The following is a 19,045-nucleotide window of genomic DNA, read 5'->3' as shown; positions in this document are numbered from 1 at the left end:
TCCTGACCTCTCTAATTAGTACAATGTTTCATTTGCTCTGTGAGTCTAAAAATCCCTTTTGCTTTTTTCTCAGCTGTTAATTCAAGAGAATTGAACATTAAATTAGGTTTTAGTTCGTTTTTACACTTTATGATGATGTTGTTTATTTGCGGTTATAATTCTATGTTATGATTTACATTTGAAATATTTCTGTCCCATCCCAGAGTAGCACAAGCATATATTTTACAACAAACAAGGCAGTATCCATCTAAGGCATTATAAAATACAGATTTTCTTGCAATTACCTGCATTCCTTTTATCCAAATGCAAGGTTCATTACTCTCCGTTAGGATGGTGGCAGGAAGCCAGAGTATTTAAAGTCAGCCATTGCTCTAGCAGTTGTTTAAGACTTTCTCAGGAACTGCCAAAGTGATGTTTTGACCAGGCGATGAACCTCCCACATTTGTCTACAGAGACAAACCACAGCAATCCACTCTGCTGCTTTTTTCGAGGTCATTTAAAGGGTTTGCATGCATACATGCAGTATATGAGTTGTGTGGTGAAAATAGTATACAAAAGGTGATCCTATGGCCATGATCCTAGTAAACTGTATTAACCTTTGGCTCAAATACACCGTGGTGCTTGTTCTGTTGCACCCCACAAAGACAGCTGCAGCAGCAGATTTTCCCATGAAAGGTCAAGGGAAATGGTCGAGAGCATGAGCTAATTTGATGGAGAAACTAGCCCTTTAACTTGCATCTGCTAGCCACCCAGGAATGCACTATTTCTCATCAATTTCGCATGGCCAGTCTAGCATAACAAACGGCAAAGCTGATGATTAGCAACTAGGTTTGGCATTACAATTCAGGATATAGAATTCAGAGTTCCGAATGTAATGAGGAATGCAGAACGGTGAGATATTCTTACTTGAAAATGAATCTTCTGTTTGATCAGCTTTATAGATAAATTATGTAGATGAATTGACTTGTGGCTTTACATCAGAGTAAAGGTGGAAAAAATGAACTGATGGAATCAGTACCTCTCTCACTCCTGGCTGTTATATTGATAGCTTGATAGGTTTTGAATCTGACAGCAGATTTATTTTGCCCTTAAATGCCTCCAGATATAAGTTTTATGAGCACAATTTATTTTAATCTCAAGTGTTTTCTCCTTCTCCTGTTGAGTTGTGAGTTGCACAGACTCACTTGTTACTGTTAGTTTTCAACACAGTAGAGGGCCCTTTTTTCCTTGTAAAAGAAGACCTTTTTCACAACAGGGTTGAACCACACTGCAAGTGGAAATTTATTGTGTGGGATTTCTTATTGGTTGGACACTGCCAGGAAGTGAGATTGTTATTTCCTTCAGGTCTGTCAATGTGTCTCTGATATGCTATCTATTTATACAATGGTTAGTTCCTGTCCACTAATTTGATTGGTCGAGTGTGGGGTTCCAAGAGTGCTTATACTTAGTATACCCGCACTGGGACGTTTCACTGTGGCTATCATTCCGCTCATCTGTGTTCACCACGTACAATTCCACCTCCTAGTTCAAAACTGTTACTACAGTACAGTTAGTAACACCATCAATGGACATGGAAAATGATACATTTTTCATGAATATAACTTTTGCCTTAAAATATGAAAGCTAGTCAGATGAAGATGAAAAGGAAGCACCTTTAATGGGAATGTACAAATCACTGTGAGCTTCTTCAGGATCTGTTTCCTCTAGTGGAGCAAAAATAACCTAAATTTTCTAACATGGAATGTATTGTTAAATATTTATTAAGATACTTTATTAATGGTAAATCAATGTTTTTATACAGTATCATGTTGAGTAATGAGTTTTTATACGATATCATGTAGAGGAACTTGAGTAATCTGCATCATCATCACACCAGAACATGGAAACACTAGCTACAAGATGCTATCTACCTGAAACTATCAGTAATGTGCATGTATGCTAGCTCATAATTGTGCACCTCTTGATTCATGCAATTTTCCAATCAGCCAATACATAAAATCATGCAGATATAAGTCAAGAGTTTCAGTTCAGGTTCACATCAAACATAAGGGGGGGAAAGTGCAATCTCTGTGACTTTAACTGTGGCATGGTTGTTGGTGCCAGACAGGCTGGTTTGAGTATTTCAGATACTGCTGAACTCCTGGGATTTTCACACACAGCAGTCTTTATGCAGTCTTTACGCAAAATGGTGTGAAAAACAAAAAACATCCAGTGAGCGGCATTTCTGTGGGTGGAAATGCATTGTTGATGAGAGACGTCAGAGGAGAATGACCAGGCTTATTTCAGCTGACAGGAAGGCTACAGTCCCTCAAATAACCACTCTTTACAATCATGATAAGCAGAAAATGCTGAATTCCTGTCAGCCAAAAACAGGAGTCTGAGACTACAATGTGCTCACAGAAATTCTACAGTTGAAGACTGGAAAAATGTCATATTCTTCCAATTTTTATCTGTCAAGTTTTGGTAACAAAAATAAACAGCAACAAAAGCAACAATATATGAACCCAGTGTTCAATATATAATTTAATTTATTATTAATAACATTCACAGTAAACAGTTCTTCGACAATGTAGTGTATTAACAGTAGGATTTGGTTGCTAAGCAACATAACGGACAAAGATTAGGCTATTCCATGAACCAGGTACATTAATACAGAATCCAGCTGTGATTTGGTCACAGGTGTGCGTATATCAAGGATTTTATTCAAATTCAGCTCAGCCAATCAGATTTTAGAATCGAAGCTATCCACTTGTTTTTAAATAAAAATCAATATAGACACTTCAACAAATAAGATTTGTTGGAGTAACTAGATTTCTCTTTTCCTTGGGTATATTTCATCATCAAAATGTTCACTCAGTGTAAAAAGCAGCTGCCGTTTAAAAGTTACAGAAATGAATGCTACAGAGAGGTAGATTAATGATGTGGTTGAACTCTTTCCCCTTTTAATAGATTCATTCATATCCTCTGGGTAGAGCTCAGTGCAAGACCGGACAAATTTATCTTTCAGCAAGACTGCTCATTTTGTTCATCTGAGGCATTCTAAGCTTTTGATTACTTAGAGAAAACTCTGCCAGTTCTGATGAATTCAGCACTAAATGCAGCTTGTTTACCTTATTTACCTTTGACTTGATCTCCAATCCGTTGCGTATATTGAATGATAAAAGCAATGTGAAAGTGTGGTAAACCGAACGAATAAAACGATGAACATCTGTAAGTTAAAAAAACAGAAACTGTATTTTTCACTTCAGGTACAAATAACACCAGTGCTGCCTTTTCTGTTATTCAATCTGTTAACTCTTTGGTTTCAAGTCGTGAGTCTCAGAGAAGGAGCAGCACTCATAATGTCCACCAGGTTTCTTTGAGCATGTTAAATGTCACTCAACATCATAAATGTTCTACTCCACTCCAGTTCAAGGTGAAATGTCATTACACCATCCCAGCCTGGTGTACTTCAGCCTGCAATACCTCTGAGATTTACAGCTGGTTTTTTAGAGATATTCTATGGGATTTGGTAGAGACAGCCTACTGCAATTATGTGATCAGTTTACAAACATCTGCTCGCAATTTGAACGGCTTAGATTTGTGGTGTAAGGCGAATCTTTGGACAAAGGCATCAATAGAGCTGCTTCCAAAATATGAGCAGTTGGAGCTTTTACTTGTATTTGTTTAAAAATGTTGAAGAGGTCATTGTTCTTTGTGGACTTGTAAAATACCAACTATTGTATAATGGATTGTGAAATTGTTAAATCCCAAAGAATTTTATAGGATTTTACTCTTTTTTTTTTGTGGTGAACAATGTAATTTTAGTCTTTTTTGTGGTAAACTATGTGTTTTATTACTCTTTTTTTCTGGTAATATATCTGTTTTTACTCTGTTTTGTGGATAACTATGTGTTTTTACTATTTTTCTTTGTGGCAAACTATTCCTTGAAAGATTCCCTTTTTGCTAAAAAAAAAAAAAAAAAAAAGAAAGAAAGAAAAAAAAACGTAGTTCTCTTGAATTTCACACTTCTGCTTTCAAGTTACTGTTACATAAATGCATCTGGCATAAAGCAACTGATGTACTGACTATATATGGAAGCATTAGCTGTTCAGAGTAGAGAGAACGTAAGAAACCCAGGTAAATAAGATATTTATGAAAAAATGAGGCATTTAAACACCTGAGTATATGTGAAAAGTGATAAATGTATCAGTGACCTGTTCTCCATCATGCTTGGAGACACTTGATTAGAAATTTCTGATTAAGACAACCAAGTGGCACTTTGGACTTTAAAAGAATGATCGGGAGTTCTGAGGGCCAATCCACCAATCCCTGGCCTGTGTGTTTCTGGACACTCTGTACCTGAAGTCCGATCAAAACCAGACGCCTGCTGTTGCCATGAGAGCACACCCATAAGTCACTGAGATAGAATTAGAGAGAAATCTGCAAAGTTCACCTGCAGGTAACATATTAGAGGACCTCCGTTATGCCTTTTCTGCATCCTGTGCTGTAATACATCTTGTCTTCTACATCTTTGCTTGACCCGTGGTTGTGTTTAGTCTGTCCTTTCTGACCCTTGTTGAGCAGACAGCTGGAGACTGACTGGAACGTGATCTCCTTTGAGGAAGGAATTGTTGCTAAAAGACGAATGCTGAGATGAAAGAATCCACCAAATTCTTCCATTGCGCTCAAGTGATGGGAAACAAATGTTGGTTTGATCCTTGAGTTTCTCAGCTAGGTGTTGATATGGAACCATTAAATAATAAACAGATAAAAGGCAGCTGTTGGTTTGTGATGCAAATTCTCACAAGAAGAAGATGGTGAGAGCTTATTTTATTGATGTTTGCAAATTTACATATATACGTTTTTCTATACAAAACTGTTATTTACAGTACATCCAGTATTTTGTAAGAATATTTTTTTTATCTTTAATGAACAAAATTGAAACGATAATAGCATAGTTGTTTAACTCCTATTACATTTAAAACTGCACAGTGTGACTACAGTCCAATGGTAAACCAGCTACACAAAATAAACTATAAACTGGAGATGAGCTGAATCTGAATATTTTATCACTGCTAAGCATCGTTTTCATGTGATCTCTCAGAAATTGAGTGCTGTATGGATGCGGCGTTTTGCGTGTGCTTGCTTTCGGCTCTGATGATTGGCCGAGTCCTCCTGGACCAGTTGCGTGAGGAGGCCCTGAAGGTGCAGCCGTATGTTCCGGGCACGCTCTGCATACTCTCCTCCCTCTGTCTCTGCACAATCCTGCACCGCCTGCTGGAGCTCCACCTGAAGGGGGCGCCCCGCTTTATCCCCCAGCAGCGTGGGAGAGAACCACGAGCGGAAGATCTTCTCACAGATCACCTGTACACAGAGAGAGAAAGAAAGCTGACGAAGAGTTGACCATCAGCGAGGCCAAACAGAAGGCTGCAAGGGGAAACGGCCATTATGAGCATGACCTCCTGGTCTTATTTCATGGCCCTGATTACAATCATCGGTCATATTCTTATTTCATGTGGTTTGAGCAGGAGATATGCTCATCTCCTTGACCTGGCATCCTGGATGACACAAAGCCCCTATTGTTCTGAGTGGCAGGAAGGACAATAGGATGGCAGAGGTCATCTGGTGGCGTGATAAGTGATCAGCGATGGAGAGATGGGCTCTGTCTGAGGCCTGGAGCTGGACTTGGTTTCATTTCGCTCACTCGTCTGTTAGCTGGTCTCCTTAAAAGGGGGCTTGCACTGACAACAGGTGATGATTTTGATTTTATCATGAAAAGTTGAAAGCGAAGATGTGATAAAGTAAAATTTCTAGTTAAATCATATTGTTTCGTTAAAATGTAGTCTCTATTTTTAAATGTTTATTTATGCGCATGGCTGTAAATAATCAGCCAGTGTACCGAGGCGCTTTATAAAATCTTTTATTATTATTAGTGTCATCGTTTTGCTTCGTTTTTTCTCGTCTTTGTTTCTCCTGACCACAAAGGTTTTCTTTTTTCAGCACTGAGGCTGCTATCCTCAGTGATGTTTATAACACATAATGACAGGAGGCTCCAGTCCGCTTCTTTTCAGTGTTATCACAAACTTAACATTCCGCACATTGTTCGCAGTAATGCTTAAGGTCGAGAAATAGCTTTCCCCCCCTACCATTATTACACCAGCCTTTTTCTGTGAACCTGCTGAGCATTTTGCTCGTATCAGAAAATATTACAATTATCTAAATGCCTTGCTAACAAATGAGTCTTAAGTTAATTAGCAATAAAATGAAATGCTATAAAATTCTATATTTTAAATAAATACATACTAAATAGTAACTCATTTATAAGATATTAATTCGTTACACTTACCTGAAGGTTGCTGTTTTTGCGTTTTGATCCACACTTGTTTCTCTTTTTGTCACATTTAGAGATGCAGTCGAAGAAATTGCAGTCGTTGTCGTTGGTGCAGTTTTGTTCAAGAATGTCCTGCATTTTGGGCTCAAAAAAGGCCATGTCCACATCTATAGCTGCCACCTGCCAAACACATTTAACAAATGTAGTATTGACCAAAAATTCTGTACATCCATTTATTTATTCATTCATACATTTGTCTTCAGTAACCATTTTATTCTGTTTAGTCTCACGGTAGATCCAGAGCCTATCCCAGGAAAATTGGGTATAAAACAGACATACACCCTGTATGAAATGCCTCTCCATCTGAGATGCCACTCCATCTCAGAACAAATGTTGGACAATACTTGAAGTATACAGTGTGATAATATGAAACATGAACTGTATATTGAAATACATTAAATCTAAATACACCAGTGCTAAAGGAATTTATATTTCTGTATTTACAAAGTTCAGCTTCACCTGTGTAAAATGACTCAGTACTGGTGATTCTACTGTGCAGAACTGTGTTTATTTTGTTACCGTGTAGGACTCAAACTATATTTAATAAATTTAGCCCATTACACATGTTCTGTTTAAACTAACCTTCTCGAGAACCTGCAGTTTTGGCAGCACACACTACCATAAACATAACACACGTTGAGTGATGTTATGACCACCACAATCTGGAGTTTTCCAGAAGAAAGTGCCATACCGTTTCTAAGTCATGACTATGTGACTGCGTTAAATGTGATTCAAAACATTTGGCTTCGGCTTTAAAACCTATTTGTCTTTGTTAAACAGTTTTAATCCTGATGTTACACAAAGGTCCTGCACAAATGTTTACACAAGTCAGTCTCCTGCAGCTAATTCGATTTTGTTGGATTTATTTTGTTTTTAAAAGATCTCATGGCTTTATAATACAGAAAGAAATAAATTAGAGATTTTTATTTATTTAATTTTGTTAAATCTTTATCACTGGTATTGTGTTGTTTTAACTGAAGTTTTAGCTACTGAGGGTCCTTACTTGCTCTTAAGTCCTAAGCCTTTGGTATAAACAGGATTAAGCCTGAAAATAAACTTCTCCATTACACTAAAATCCTGTTTGCTTTTTAAAAGACCTATTTGGCAGTCATGAGTATAATTGCTAAGTGCTAAAATGAAAAACATTTATCAACCTATCAAAAAATGTACAATTATTTTTCCTATGGGGAAAAACAAATGCACACAATAAAAAACTGGCTTGCTAATCTTTTTGCAAAGCACGTCTCAGTGTGTTTACTATAAATGAACATGCTCCCACTTTTCTTGTTGTAAATTAGAGTGATTTAGTGGATCCATTTGTTGAGACGGCAGCTGAGAGCGTGGGTGAATCTAAATTCTGTGACCTTCCCTTGTTTGTATAAGGTTTTGTTGTTTCCTCAGAGCAGCATGCTGGCCTTAGGCACAGCTTAATGACAGCTTTACCAAGCTTTCCAAACGGATTCACCTGTTATTTTAGCTGTTTACTGAATGCAATCTAGAGATAATCCTGTACATCAAAGGAAATACCCACCGTCAAGTCCTTCCTGATGGCAAAGTTCTCTGGTTTGATATCACAGAGGTGCAAGTGATGAGAAAAGTCATTCTCAAAGTGGTCCACCATGTCCAAGAAGCTCAGGGCAACTCGAGGTACCATGTCTATCTCAGTCATTGTCCGTCCTTCTCCACTTTTTGGGCTCTGAGAGAACTCCTCCAGCGAGAAGATATTCTGGTCCCATGTGTGGCCAGCAGCAAGATATTCCACTGCGTAAAAATGGCCGCAGGAGCCCAGCACCTTGGCCACATGGTCCGTCAGGTCCTGCATCACACGGAGAAAGGCGTATTCCTCCTGTTGGAGCAGAGCCCAGAGCGAGGCCAGCTCAGCCCGCGAGTATGATTGGGACCTTTTTTTTAGTTTCTGGCCCCAAAGCCTTGGTAGTGTCAGGTTACTCCCAGCCTCCAGGCCCAACAAGTTCTTAATCTGCAAAGTTGCATAAAACACCACATCCAGGGGTGAAAGCTCTTCTTCAGCCCCTACATCACCTGCTGTGTCCTGATACTCCAGCAGAGCCAAAGCCTCATAGGAGGAGAAATTCTCGAGCTTGGACTTGAGGACGATTGGCATGCCTCGCCAGCTGGCCGCCATGACCTTCTTTCCATTCTCATAGTAGAGACAGCGCTTGTATTCAACATGGCTGCCCACGCAAAGGTCTTCACATAGGTCACCTGTTAATACACCTTGCTGGTATTCCTCACACTGCAACACAGAGCACAAAATGTTTCCTTTGCTCTTAAACACAACAACTCACGGCAGATTTTTAATGAGTGTGAGGCAAAAAAAAGACCGTAACACTGAAGACATTCACGTCATGTTATAATGCATTCATATGGCATTCTTTGTAAATATTTTTGAAAATACATTGCTAACATCATAAGTAGTGTTCATAACACTATTTATAACACCAATACTAAAGAAACCCAGCCCTACTTTGTATAGTGTATTGAGACAATTTTTTTAAATGAATTATACCATAGATATTACCAGGGAACCTTCTAAAAGATATAGTGTGCCATGAACACTGCTTATAATGCATCCTGTTAGCAATTTATAAATGCATTATAAGTATAGCTATAAACGAATGCATTATAATATGATAGTAATGTGTTTATAGTGTTTATGGTTCAGTTCATGAAGAATGAATGTATTCATATTATGTTATAATGCATTTTGTTATATAATTATAACAATGTGTATATTGTCTTATGAATGCATTATATCATGTCTTAAATGTACTACATAGAAAGTGTTACCGAATAGACATTGTAATGCTGTTGCTTAACAGTTAACAGAACATTTGATAATATTTTATTTAATGGGGTCCAGGGACTGGGCTCTCATAACACATTCATAAGCATAGCATGAATCGTTTATATAGTAATGATGGAGGCTTATGTCAAAACTCATAAAGTGACATTAGTGTTTTTATGTTGTTATGTGGCAGTGTCTTATAACACAGAAGAAAGAAGAATCTTTATATAATACTATAGCTGAGACTATGTTTTATGTAGCTGTGTTTTTATTCTAATGATACATGTTATTAGTTTGTCTTCACTAACAGGACATTATTGAAGCTTTGAGACATACTGTATGAAGGATCCACTGCTATTTTCCCTTTTTGAAAACTGTATTTTCTGTATCTAATTTATGTAAGAACATTAGATTACACTGAATTGTTCTTCATCTGAAGTCAAAGCACCATTCCAGTATCAGTTCACTTATTTATTAAGCCCATATGCCTCCAAATGAATATAAATGAAATCAATACTTGATAGAGCATATTTCAAGTTTTCATAAATGTGCTGCTAGTACAAACAAACTAATACTAAAAAAAATCACATTAACAATCTTGAATAGCCATATACTACATAAAAAACCTCTTAAGTCACCTCACAGGTTTTAACATAAGCCATTCATAAATCATTCATCATTCATTCCTTCATTCATCTTCAGTATGTGCTTTAATCCTGGTCAGGGTCACGCTGGATCCAGATCCTCTCCTGGGAACATTGGGCACGAGACGGGAATACACCATAGATGGGAAATGCATGCACACACACATTCACATCTAGGGGAAATTTAGCTTGGACAGGCATCCTACTGGTACGTTTTGGAAGGTGGGAGGAAACGAGAGAACCCAGAGGAAACCTGCGTGGACATGTGAAAATGCGCACAGACAATAGCCCGAGCTCAGGATTGAACCGGGGAGGCAAGAACGCTTAGGAAAATGTTACGAAAGCTCAGTGTAGGAACCCTTTAAATAAAGTGTTACCAAACATACTATGTGTGGGATATTATAACAAATATGCGGAATAGTGGAATGCCGCGACCCCCTGAAGTGGATTATTTTCCTATAACTGCACTGTCTGGAGTGTGTTATTCCGCTTATACCACAGAGATTTGCCAACAATTACACTAATTACAAGTTATTAACGAATGACACATCACACATTCTTAATGGTTTATAATTAGATTTAATGTTGTGAAATGTCCAAGAGACAAGTGAGTTCCTGCTCTCACTTCTTTATAGCTGAGATAAAGTCATTCCCTCTCCAGCCTCTGTCTCTCTCTCTCTCTCTCTCGCTCGCTCGCTCTCCAAAAAAAAAACGCAGCTTGTCATTTTACCAAGAAACCAGAAAGCATAATCTCCTCTGTCCTGAAGACTTTCCTGAGATGGGAAACTTTGACTGCTACAAAGTGCTTACAACAGAGACTTCTGCCATAAATGTTAAATAAATCTCCTAATAAAAATGTCACCACATGAACAATTATTCCTTTAAATTTGTTAAACAACACATTTTTTAAATCTGCCAGTTTAATCTGTTTATTATTAGTCTTAGATTATGTTGAGCATCTGTCGTATAAGTCCCTGTGTATGAGCTGTTACTATAGAAACAATAACATATTAGAACGAGCATATTAATATTAACCTGTCATTCATTTTACAGGAATTACTGTCCGAGTTGTGAGGTTATACAAAAATAATGCACACCTTCTGACCAGTCAGATTCGTGCATTCAACCATGCTGTAATATAATTTTATACAGAACATTCTAATGTTGATGCTTTACAATTAGCAGGACAATTTCATTTAATTGTGAAGCGTCATTGAGAACATTGTGTTAAGAACGTTCTGCTTCAAAGAACATGCTAATGTTGGTGTTTAGAACAGTTTTTTCCAAACAGCGTAATGTCGATGCTTTACACTTAAGAGAACATTGCAAAGCTGGTGACTTGTTTTTTTTTTTGGTGGATTTTTTTTCTTAAATAATACTTTGGCAGCTTTCAGCAATCTCAATCAACAATTTTTTTTTTTCTGTGAGTGCATCAACACAAAGTTTGAAGTTGAGATTTGAGAGTTGTTTTTTTTTTTATATGCCTCTGTAATGGCATTGGTGAATGGTACACCTGACACATAGACATTTCTGTGCCTGTGAGGGCTCTGAGATAATTCTTTATACATGAGTAATTTGCACAGGTGATTGTATCTCCTCAGATCTAGTGATATTATCACTCTTTCTTAGAATAGGTAAGTCAAGGTGAAAGTGTTGCTATAGAAACAGAGAAAGTTAGATCTTAGAAAACGCAAACTGAAGAAATTACCTCACATGCGTTTTCTTTGCTTTTGTGTTTTTGTTTAATGGTGTGTTTAACTGTATGTTCACTGTCATCCCTTTTAATCTTTTAACCACTAAGAAAAATGCAACAAGGAAAGTTTTTTTTCTACTCTAGAAGTATCAGTAATTACTTCTTTATTTTTACAGCTTATAATTTTATTCCAGAACAATTTCTCTGAGTGAAGTGAGATTAAATTGCTTTAGGTTGTAGTAGTTGCTCACAGTTTTGGACAGATGAGTAGAATCAAGTCTTTATAACTGGATGAAGTGCAGGCATTTGTACACGTTTATATTTAGAGAAGGATCTAATGAATTCTCTCTGATTGTGAGATCTTTACTGCTGATTGAAGTCTACAAGCAATTTTATTTAAAATTTAATCAGCTACATGCAGCACTCCACACACTTAATTGCTTTGGCTGCACGTTTTACGAAACACAGCTTTCTAAGCACCTCAAACCCAGTGTTGTCACTACTAATATGTTGTCACTACTAATATGCTGTGGATTTCATCTTATGTAAATTGAATATATACATTTATTGATCTACAGGGTCAGTGCATATTTTACAAACCCAGCTCAATAATCCGACAAACAGACAGCAGCTCATTATGCAAAGAGTAAAACCGATTTACACTTGTCTCAACCGCTTCTCAACACAGGCCACCTCTGCTTAAAAAAATTCTCATTCACACACCCACATGTCTGTTAGGATTGGAAAGGGAGGCATGATTAGTGTTTCACAGAGATTAGCTGCAAATCTTCCGCTGCCACGTTCCAAAGTAAACAGCTGTCATCTCGAGTCAGCCAAGGGTTGAGCCGGTCAGCTAATGGTCTTGATTGCATTGACGTTAGCACATTAGTGATAGCAATATCTTTTCCTAATCATCATCCATCAAAATGGTTTACTGTGGGTCTCTTACTTTATCACCCCAGCTTCAATATGTCTTGATATATGAAATATTTGGAGTGTTTGTTTTGTTTGGGTAGGACTCCAGCTCAACTATGCGTTAAGGAAAATTAATATTTTGTCCTGTGCGTATTGCTTTAAATTGCTCAAATCGCCTTGCATGCAACTTTGAGATTTTTTTTTTTCAAATAAAACAAAAGTAAAACAATACATGCACTATTCTCTGACTAAGGTTATACATCACTATAATTTGTGTGCTGCGCTTGTTAAACTTCTGCGTAAAAGCCTCAGTTTATTTGTGTAAGCAGTGTCGTTGTCACCATGGTCACTGATTTACAAAGCTTTTGGCCCGGTCCGTTTTTTTTTTTCTGAATTGGACTGGATTTCTGCCAATTACCACACATCCGTTTGAATTCCTGAGATTTCTTAGCCTTGCATCATATTGGTCAGCAGCTGTTTTTAGCTTCTGTGTCTGCATGTAAACTTTCCCACCATGGGGTTGGAAAAGGTCCAACTATGCCTTGCTTTTAATGTTGTATTTATGTGTTTTGTATTTATTGATGTACAGTATATAACATAGTATTGATGCTGGCTTTGGGTTAAGATCACTGATTGGACTTTTTGCTTTCTGAGCATTCGGTGATGCATATGCCAAAAAATCAAGACTTTAATTACAAGGTAACAAGGCTGTCATACTGTCACGTATGGACAGAATGGTAAACCAGTAAGACAGGCTGTATAGTACATGTTTCCTGACGCAGAGCATGTAGCGTCCAAGCACTGAACAAATAGCAGTTCCAGAAAAAAAAAAAATGTCATATACTTTTCACAGCTGAAACCTGTTTTATACAGCCAAACATAATTAACTGGCAGATATTTGAACAACACTTAGTTCTCCTGTGGTCACAGAGAGCTGATAAAACTTTCAACATTGGATTTTATTCCCCAAATGTGGAAATTTATTTCACTGGACACGATTGTTAAACATATTTTCATTGGCTTGATGGTGTCTTACTCTGAAAAACAAACCCAGTACTAATTTAAAACATACACTGACCTTGGAGTTTTTGCTAAAGCAGTATGTTTTATGTTACTCTGTATAACCTGCTTTAATAACAGAAGACATCTCATTTTTCCTTGGCTGGAAAAACACATTAGGACGTACATAAATGTATTAAAATAACTCTGTATGCAATAATAGCTCATTTATAGCATCTGTCTGGAGGTTAATTATTTCTCAGCATTACATTTTAATCACACTAAACTGATCATTTTGTATTCACTTGTAACTTAGATTTGTGGATTTGACACGGGTGATAACCATAGCAACAACAGGAGCAGTATTTGTTTTGTTTTTAAACTTTTGTTTAAAGTTTATATGAACTTGGCGTGTAATTATAAAATAACATTCAAAGAATAGTCTTTGTAAAAATAGTACTCATAAATTCTGAGTCCACAGACCATGAATCTCTTGGGCTCGGCATGCCAAGTGTGTGTGTGTGTGTGTGTGTGTATGTGTGTGTGTGCGCGCCACCCAGGGCTGCACCATGGACCTCACTACAGCAGCACTCCTGATACTAAACAACTAAACACATACTTCCACAGAAGAGCCTCTCTGTCCCTTATTAGTCCACACACATACACTTACTGTGTATAGCCATACAGTTATACAGAAGTATATTATAGTGTAATAAGCTTCACTTTTTCATTTCCATTGAATACAAGGGAAGGATTGTCCTGAAGTTTTTTTTTTGTACCAGGAAGTGGAAAATTTTATTTGAATTGAATAATAAGTACTTTATTCATGAATCGTCCTAAATATATAACTGATGATCTTCATATTGTATTTATAACAATTGTGTGCACATAAATCCAGTATATAAATTATGTATCATTGAGTGAGGTTGTACCCAAGGCCAACAAAACAAAAAAGTTTTATTTAAAAATGGTTTAAGGAAACCATTCTCATTTGTCACTGTATATCCGTACAGAAATATAGCATACATAATGCAATAAAAGTCTTTGTTTAGCACACAATACTATATAACGTATATATCCAAATCAATTATTCATAATGCCATTCATGAGTAACGTTTTTTTTTTTTGGTTTTTTTTTGAGGCAGGTCCTCATTAACCGTCTGTTAATGAGGAGTGTAATGTTGGAGTGTAAATAGGGAAAGCAGCGAGGCTCTGCGGCAGAAAAGCATTAATGGCACAGTCATAGACTCTGCTGGCTATTTCATTAAAGCTCGCTGAGAATCGACCTGTAGCTTAAGAGACAGGTGCGACTACTGATTAAAAAAATGACTAGTGTTTAAACAATTACTGAAATGTGTTCAGCCTCAGCCTTTACTACTTTATTTGGTTTATTCTTGTTTATTGAGTTATTTATTGAAGCAGACTGATTAGAATGCTGTTTCAGTTAATAAATGAGGAAGACATTACCTTTACACGTCTCTGTATTCACCATTTAGTAAATTAACTCAAAAAAAAGGGAAGAGTTAACTACTTAGCAACGGATGTCCTTTTGACCTGAGCAGTCTCTCTCGGTGAATAATGATATAAACAAGATTACAAAACATTTAAAAGCATACAAAATTATGTGCAATGTCTTGAAGATGAAGATGTCAACTCTTATTTAAAGCAGTTTATAAAGTGAAATATTAAACGCAGGTCATGCATTAAATGAGTATTTCTTTTGTGTTTCAGCTTAAAGACATACAGTTCGAGGGTGAGTCAAATGAAAATGACATAAATTAGAATTGAATTTTTTTCTGCTAGAGGAATCTGGACACTCGTTCAGCACTAGAACACTTGAACTTGAACGAAATAGAGTAAAATGATAAAAACTATGTAGAAAAGTGATACACTTTTGTGACATTTATTTGCATTTAAAGTAAAAATTAATTAATAGTTAATATTAAAAAAAAAAAGATTTTCATTTGACCTACTCTTGAATATTTGGCAAATGTGTGCAGTGTAAGAAATTTTCACATTTGGGAATAAAAAGTAATGCTGAATACTGTATAGTCTGGTTCTCAGCAGATCTGAGTGTTTTTCAAATGTCTGCGAGCTACTTAAGCATAATTAAAGATAAATGTTTACAATTTTAATTAAAATGCTTTAAGCCAATGGTTTAAGTGTGTCTCACTTTCAGAATCAAAATTAAGCCCTTTTTTTTTCAGAACATAAGTGATACGTCTTTCAGTTATGATCTGATAAGACAAGCATGTTGTCCCAAAATTACACTTGTGTTAATGACTCAGAGACGAAGTTTCCAACAGGCGTGTTACGTGCTGAAACAAGCAGAGCTCAACTTGTGTCTCGCACCGGCCCTTCTCAGCACGTCTTCGCATCGCAAGATCTGCTTGATTTCACCTCGGCGAACCATGGCAATATTTTGACAATGCCTTTATTGTGTGTCACATACCACATTGCTTTTTTCCTTTCTGTCACAGATGTGGTCTTTAGAACGTTTCAGGTTGGATGAGCTTGTGTTTTATTTAAAAAGACACATTAATTGTTGTTTTGCTTCTTTAAAACCTGCTACCTTTGAGCAGGTGTAGGAGATGGACTGGACTGTATATTGAAGACTTTGTAAAGACTGTGCTGCAGATTCTGCGTATAAAGCATTTTAAATGCATTTGGGTGTAGGTTATTTAGAGGTTGTGGTTCTGTATAGCATTTAACATACAGCTGGGTGTCTATGGAAAGTGTGGCTTTATCATAATTACACACACGCACACACATGCTCACTTCACGAGTTGTTTTTGTTCATTTCATATCATGTTGTACATCTCACATCTGTTATAATTCTTAAATTCCAACACACTTGAGTTCAGCTAAACCAAAAACAGTGTTACAAGTCATAAATTAGTCCGTGGTGTACTTTTTAACGCCCCTCCAGACTGATAGATAGTTGCCGCCCAGTTTTTACACCCCGTCTTTAATTAGCAGAGTTTGGCATGGTGCAGAATTCCTTTGCTGGCTCCTACTGAGCCGTGGAGACATTTTACCCTCGGGTGAATTGGATGTGGAACAGCACTGTCTAAATGATACCATTTTCAGAACGCACTTAGGAAAGAATGTGTCTTGAAACCTCTTACCACAATGTTTGATTTATGTCCTATTAAACTCTAGACTCTCGTTTTATCCACAACAGGTGAATAACACTGTAATTAAAAATCTGGAACATTTATACTGGGCTTTTTGTTGGAGTAAGTCTGTTGTCCCATTTATTCCTAAAAGCCAGCTACCTTTCAATTTATAATATCATTATAATTATGTAATATATCATTTTTAATCATGTAGTAGTTTGAGTGTCTCTATGTAACAGTAGATGTAAATGTGTACATAAAGCATACAATATCTACTTAAAACTGTGTCCAAACTTCTGAACATTTTTACTTTTCTGCTACACTGAACTTCAAATATTGGATGGTTTGTTGATTTAACTGCACCTCTTAAATCTAATTTCTTGGTGGAAACTTAATCCTGTAAATTCGTTATGCTCCATGTCACTGTCTTTCAGAGAGAATTTGGAGGCGGACAGCAGAAAATGTCGCATCATCACTCACTTGACACAGATTAATCCTGCAGTTCAGAGAAAGCTTTAAGAGTCCTGTTGATGTTAAATAACACTACCAAATCCCTTACTGAAGCTTGGAACTAATATAACCTATGTATCACAGGCTGACAGTTTAAGCCTTTGCAATACCATGTTTATTATTCATTTGAACATTTATCAGGTTTACTGACTGTGAACCTCAAAATAAAATAAATGAATGGATCACAGGCAGTCCACACTGCTGATGCTTTGTACCCACTGAATAAGTGTGACAGGCTGCTGAAACAGTTATATAAAGTGACTGTTACATATTGCATCATAAATTATCTGCACCGTTTAACACTGCTGTAATTGAGCCACTTTGTGTTAAATAAACCCATACTTCTGATAGTCGTGCCTAAATATGTGTACTCGTGTCAAGCACTACGTTAAACAGCTCGAAACATTGCAGCTTTGTTTATGCATATGGCTCTCATCTGTCAAATACAAAACTTTACGTTTCCTTCACTTATTACGCCTACATCATGACTTGAAACTTTGTGACCTCACTGGTAATGAATGCACCAATGCACAGTAAAACTCGACAAGTGATACCAAGCTGCCACAGTGACCTACCAGCCTTTGGAGAATCCTCCTGCTCTTGTCATCCGTGCAGAAGTCGGAAAACATGGTCGTGTGCACGAAGAGCAGGCCGCTGAGAAAGAGCCATGAGGCAAGCCAGAGCAGGATGAAGAGAACAGCACTCCTGCGCCGCACTCTTGCCCTGAGCCACCGCAGCCCGCGACCTCCACGGCCCGAACCCGCGGCCCAGCGCACGGCCCGGAACATCGGCCACGCGCTGTACCCACTTCAGCTTCCTGTGTGTTTTAGCGCTCCTCCTGTGGGCATCTGTGGTGGTCTCGGTAGTATGTTGAAGGCTTGGAGTCCTGCTGGTGCTCCTCCTGCAGGAGGTCTGAGTGTGTGTGTTCTCCTCTGCTCCTCCTCTCCACTCGGGGGTTCTCCATGCTGCCCTGGAGATCTTCTCAAATTTAGCTCCTCAGCTTCTTTTCCACTGGTTTGGAACTGGCTGAGACTGGCAGTGCCATTTAAAGCTCCTTTTTTTAAAGTGGAAATGGACTCTGTGTTTCCTTCTCACTATTTCACATTTCTTCTTCATACCCACAACCTCTCTCTCTCTCTCACCGCTCTCACAGATTCTCTGTGTTACGCTGTCCCTCCTCTGGCTTGCAATTCTCTCTCTCTCTCTCTCTCTCTCTTACTATACTCCACCTTTCTTTCTCTCCCTCTCTCTCCCTCTCTCCATTTCTCAGATGCCCGCCCCTTTCTTGAAGACTTGCCTCCTTTGGGTTGCTTTCTTCCTGTTTCCACGGCAGCCAGGCCTTCTCAGCAGGCACACTGTCTCTCAGCTGTGGTGTTCAGTGCCTTCTGCCAAACTCCTTCCTATGCCATGCATACAACACTCTTCCACAGAGCAGCGAATGCAGCACTGTTTTATCAACTGCTCAGCATGCTCACTCTCAAACACTTCACAGCTTCTAACCAGGTTATGGATCTCAAGCACAACAGATTTACAGCTAAGATTTCTTGCTGCAGCTGCAGTAATTTTTGTCATTGTTTATCCAAGTTGCTGAATATTTGATTCAGAATGCATTTCTCTGCAGTGATGAAGCAAAACTTGAGATTTGATTTGCAGTGACTGCATGAACGAAGGCGGTTGTGTTTTGTTCTTCTGATGAGCTGAGCCCCTGAGTGCCTCAGTGTGACTGTTGTTATCTGTTGTGTTGAAGAGACAGCAAGTGCTCAGAATTCTTAATCACTCGTTCAAAATAGAGGAGGCAGCCTAGCCGTACACCAGCTAATATTAATCCATGTTTTCTTAATAAAATGCTTCATGCTATGTTAATTACCACTTAGACTTTTTCCTGTGCTCTGTGGCACTCTATTCTCCAAACTCATTCATCCTTCCTGCAAGTCAGAGATCCTTTTGAGATCCCCTCTGCCTTATACTTTTTCAAAAGCTGAACAC

The 19,045-nt window shown here is 37.8% G+C and overlaps 1 protein-coding gene across 1 annotated transcript; it reads right to left on the bottom strand.

Annotated features, from left to right (window-relative positions):
- Nucleotides 1-4,480: 4,480 nt before the first annotated feature.
- On the bottom strand, nt 4,481-19,045 carry dipk1c (divergent protein kinase domain 1C). The gene is made up of 4 exons (XM_026944872.3): nt 17,635-19,045; nt 7,905-8,627; nt 6,329-6,493; nt 4,481-5,346 (listed from the first exon to the last, which is right to left on the bottom strand). The coding sequence occupies exons 1-4, from the start codon at nt 17,845-17,847 to the stop codon at nt 5,083-5,085; spliced, it is 1,365 nt and encodes a 454-aa protein (XP_026800673.2). The 5' UTR covers nt 17,848-19,045; the 3' UTR covers nt 4,481-5,082.

This window comes from Pangasianodon hypophthalmus, chromosome 1 (assembly GCF_027358585.1).
Source record: "Pangasianodon hypophthalmus isolate fPanHyp1 chromosome 1, fPanHyp1.pri, whole genome shotgun sequence".
Taxonomy (NCBI): Eukaryota; Metazoa; Chordata; class Actinopteri; order Siluriformes; family Pangasiidae; genus Pangasianodon; species Pangasianodon hypophthalmus.
This window is presented reverse-complemented; position numbering and strand designations above follow the sequence as displayed.